This window comes from Harpia harpyja, chromosome 5 (assembly GCF_026419915.1).
Source record: "Harpia harpyja isolate bHarHar1 chromosome 5, bHarHar1 primary haplotype, whole genome shotgun sequence".
Classification (NCBI taxonomy): Eukaryota; Metazoa; Chordata; class Aves; order Accipitriformes; family Accipitridae; genus Harpia; species Harpia harpyja.
The window spans coordinates 47,935,557-47,939,931 of record NC_068944.1 but is presented as its reverse complement, the minus strand read 5'-3'; the positions used below and the strand labels follow the sequence as shown (position 1 = coordinate 47,939,931).

The 4,375-nt window shown below is 39.8% G+C and overlaps 1 protein-coding gene across 1 annotated transcript; it reads left to right on the top strand.

Moving 5' to 3' along the window:
- Window positions 1-4,111, top strand: LOC128141998 (myelin P2 protein). Its single transcript, XM_052787537.1, has 4 exons — window positions 1-178; window positions 1,695-1,867; window positions 2,127-2,228; window positions 3,856-4,111. Exons 1-4 carry the CDS (start codon window positions 106-108, stop codon window positions 3,904-3,906), a joined length of 399 nt encoding a protein of 132 aa, XP_052643497.1. The 5' UTR covers window positions 1-105; the 3' UTR covers window positions 3,907-4,111.
- Window positions 4,112-4,375: the final 264 nt, after the last annotated feature.

The window sequence follows — 4,375 nt, the reverse complement described above, 5'->3', positions numbered from 1 at the left end:
GGCCAGCGAGATCTAAGTCGGGCACACAATCTCTCTGACTCCCACCGAGAGCTGCTGTGGCCACTGCCTCTCTCTGCAGGACGACTGCCTCGCAAAGCCTGTACAATGTGTAACCGATTTGTGGGAACCTGGAAACTCGTCTCCAGTGAAAATTTTGATGACTATATGAAAGAACTGGGTGAGAAATGTTCTTTTTTTGTTTGTTTGTTTCCTTTGGGAATGTCTGTTCTTCATCTTATGCTTTGCTCATGGATGGTGCCTTCTTCCTGGCCACAAAAGCACTTTAATTACTTTTCTAGCATAATTTAGTTTCTTTTCCTTTAGCATCTAAAGTGGAAAAACAGAAAGGTAGGTGCTGAATTACTGTAATAAATTTACTTCTGTCTAGCTGAACTGACCTGATCTAATTCGTTTTTCTGTAATGAGAAGAATCTATGGAGATGCAGCATTTTTTTATGTTTCTTTTGACTGCACCATTAAACTCGTGACTTGTGATAATTTACAATATATAATGGAGCTGATGTCTCATGACACTTTGGTTTCAGAGGTCTAAATCCTATGAATGAATCTATCTGTTACTGAAGAATGCCAGGAATGTAATAAATTAGGCATTGTTTTTCATTTTAATGCTGGCTTCATTCCTATATAGCAAGTGCACAGACAGTCAGCTACAGCATTGCTTTTGCTATATAAATGATTCACTGAGACACTAATTCCCTTTATTTGAAATGTTAAACTGAATAATAAAAGAATTGCAGTTAATTAATTAACCAGAGTAAATGTGGGATGAAAGTCCAGCTACAGATATTTTTCTGAAGATCTGAACAGAATTGTTCAGTATAGAATAATTACTGCAAATAGTGTTATACTATACAGACAACTTTATACCCTTTTAGATGGATCTTTTCATCTGAGCATAGCGTAGCATTAACAAAGGCAATAGCTACAGCTATCCCCTTTCTGCTTTTATAAAACAGCAATACATCATTGGTGGCCTTCATTCTAACTTCCCCCAGACCTCACAACTTGTATACAATGAACTGGACTGAAAGGCACTAGGCAATATAAAAGGCTTTTGACGTGGGATTTTCCCTGAAGCTCTCTGCAGCTCTTTGCTCTTATGCTTCAACATTTTTTATACTTCATACTTGTACTTTTCATTGATGTTCAGATGCAAGGATCCTTAAGGGACGTTAGTAGCAACCTAGGAATTGCCCAGTCTCCACTGTGTTTTAATGAACAAGCACCAGCACATTAGCAGCTCAGTATCCAGTTTCTTCCATGCAGCTGGTTAACAAAAGTGCAGATTCTCAGATTTTTCAAGAGTTTTTTTAAAAAAGGATTTTTGCAAGCTTTTATGAGAAACAGACAATTCCTCTGAATTTTTCTACCCATTCTATCGCTACACAAATTCATGCAGATTTGTAACTGTCTTTGTTTCTTCTTAGCTAAATATACACAAGTGTATACTCATGTATATCTTTATTTCTTGCTGAAGGTGCACTCTATCAACTGGGGCTGCCTCAGTCTCCGAATGCAGTACTTCCTCATTTGAAGAATTAGTGTCTCATCTGAATCAAGCATTAGAGTATTCAAGAAGGAACTGTTCCTTATTCTTCCACTGAAGATTTATGAAAGGATACTGAGTTTCTTGCTTGCTAGAATGTAATTATAGTTTTGTTTCTGATTTCTAGGAGTGGGCTTGGCTACCCGGAAACTAGGTGGCCTGGCAAAGCCTGATGTGATCATCAGTATGAAAGGGGACATAGTAACCATCAGAACTGAAAGCACCTTCAAAAATACAACGATCTCTTTCAAACTGGGCCAGCAGTTTGATGAAACAACAGCAGATGACCGGAAAGTCAAGGTAAGGGGTCTGATGATCTCCAAGTAGTCTTGACATCCTAGAACAGCACCAGGAGGAGTTTTTCCTAGCCCCCTAGCGCACGATGAGTTTTCCAAACTATTCAAAGAAAGCATTGAAGAAGAAATAGTATGGTGCTGAAACCAATGTTACAAAGCGTGTCATTAGCCAAGAATGCGGATCTTGCTGAACGTAAAGTGAATTGCTGCTCTAAACTACAAAGCTCAGATTACAGTTTGAAACTCTTTCTTGGCTTTTGCAGAGTGTTGTAACCTTGGAGAAAGGAGCATTGGTGCAAGTGCAGAAGTGGAATGGCAAAGAGAGCACGATAAAGAGAAGACTGGTTGATGGGAAAATGGTGGTGGTAAGTTCACACTCCTTGTATGCTGATAAAGGTCAGAAGGATGCAGCCTTCAGTTTGCTTCTGTCTAAATAGACTGTCAATTTTGGCTTTCTCTCTAGCTTATGAGACAAATTAAGAGGGACAAAAAGGGAACCAAGCTTAGGAAACAAGCTGCAAGGAAATAAATATCGTTCCATACAGCAAATTGTCTTTAAAGTGACTGTGTCAGCAGAGCTACCATTAATTGGCAGAATATTTACTGCTCCCAAGATTATTATATATTCTTAAAAGAAATGAGGTTTTCGAATAGCAGAAACCTGTGAAATGCAAATAAAAGTTTGCAAGTTGGGTACTGCTGTCCCTGGAATGGCTCTTTCCTTTTTCCTATCTTTGGAATAAATGCTGTCCACCTTAGAAAACTGATTTTACACCTTTTCACACATCTATTTCCACTAAAAACCATCAATTCACACACTTCTGTTTGCTTTTTCCACGTGAGCATGCCAAGTGCACTAAGCAGGTGCTTGAGGTTTATTGTGTGAAAGCCAGCAGCACCTTTGTGCCCACACCTGCCTGTGTGGTGACCTGCAGCAGGGACTGGCAGGTCCTGATGGCTCCTCCAAAATGCCTGCTGCGGTGAGGGAACCACATCTTTCCCAGGGACAGGGGAATGCTGGCTTTCCCTCACCCCCCATTCAACCTGCCTTTCTCTAGCAGCCATGTGAAAGCCATGGGTTGGCCAAGCCAGGGTGATAACACACTTTAGGGACCCCAGTTGTGAGTATCATTACTAAAATTAAGATTTCACTTTTGAGTGAAAGAAAGTTTTTGTTCAGTAAAGTTTTTAAAGAGTGGAGCCAAACTAATTTTGGTGCCTTGTTTGAAATCAGCAGCATTACGCCTTTACGTGCTAGCTTGTTCTGACTGCATTTTGTTTTAAGCTCTTGTACATTTGGAAGGGTGATTTGCATCTCCTCATAGCTGCATTTCTGTGTAAACTTTTTCTAAGTATTAAACGATCTTCAAAAAGCAGAGAGGTAGGGTGCCTCTTCCATCGGCATCCTGCTGTCTGCCCCTTGCCTCAAACAGGTTTGTGGAGGAGGCATCATCTTTTGCAGACCCATGAGGTCTTTTTTAATGTCCCGTCGCCTCTGTCACACACGTCCTGTGGCTGTGAGTCACCAGGAGCCGCTGAAGGCCACTGGGGCGAGAGGGTCAGGAGGAATATTTTGTGACTCATAAGTGGAAAGTTTTTTAGGCCACAAGCCTGACCTCTGAACTACCCAGGCTACTTCTGCTTCCACAAAAAAAACTTTGTAAAATGGGATGTGTCCATGGGCCATGGTATAATAAACTAGGTGAGGCTGATATTTCTGTCAAGCCAGCAACAATACCAAGGAAGGTAAATTTGTTTCTGGAATCTGAGCCTAATTTTGCAATCTGTTTGTCATTATATGCCACTTAAGTCTGAAGATGTTAAAATAGAAACCACTCCATTTGCAATATAAAAATAGCTTTGCTGTTTGCTCTAAAAATGATGTAAAGGTGTAAAACATGACGGCTGGATTTTCACTGACTTCAAAGGTTACTGCAGCAGACACGCCTGCTCTCAGCAAAAGGTTTATATTAATTTTCCTTTGTGCCTTAGGAATGTGCCATGAAAGGAGTTGTCTGCACTAGAGTCTATGAAAGAGCGTGAAGAAATTCCCTCTCTGCACTGGACTGGGACTGGCTCTTAAAACTTGGCTTAGTTCGGTGACCAAAGCCTCATGCACTGTGCTTCTTTATTTTCTTATTTCCTTTTATTGGGAAAATGACTATACTATAATTTCATATTTCAGAGCCATAGTGTAACTAATCCAAAGTATTGTGGTGATCCAATAAAAGCTTCTCAACACATAAAATAGAGTGTTTGTCTCCACATGAATATTTAAGTTTTTTTCTGAGTAAAATGGTGAAACACAACTGATCTGCCTCTGAGAGAGGGTTAACACTGCTTCCTTGATATGTGTAAAAATTATCATCTCATGGATTCAATATTCCTTTCCTGTAAAAGATTTTATTGTTGAATAGTTCGTATATGGAATATCATCTTTACCGCCAGAATTTTTGACTTTCAGTATGATTTACTGTTTCAGCCTTATGGTTTTACCACAGCATGTTTCAGT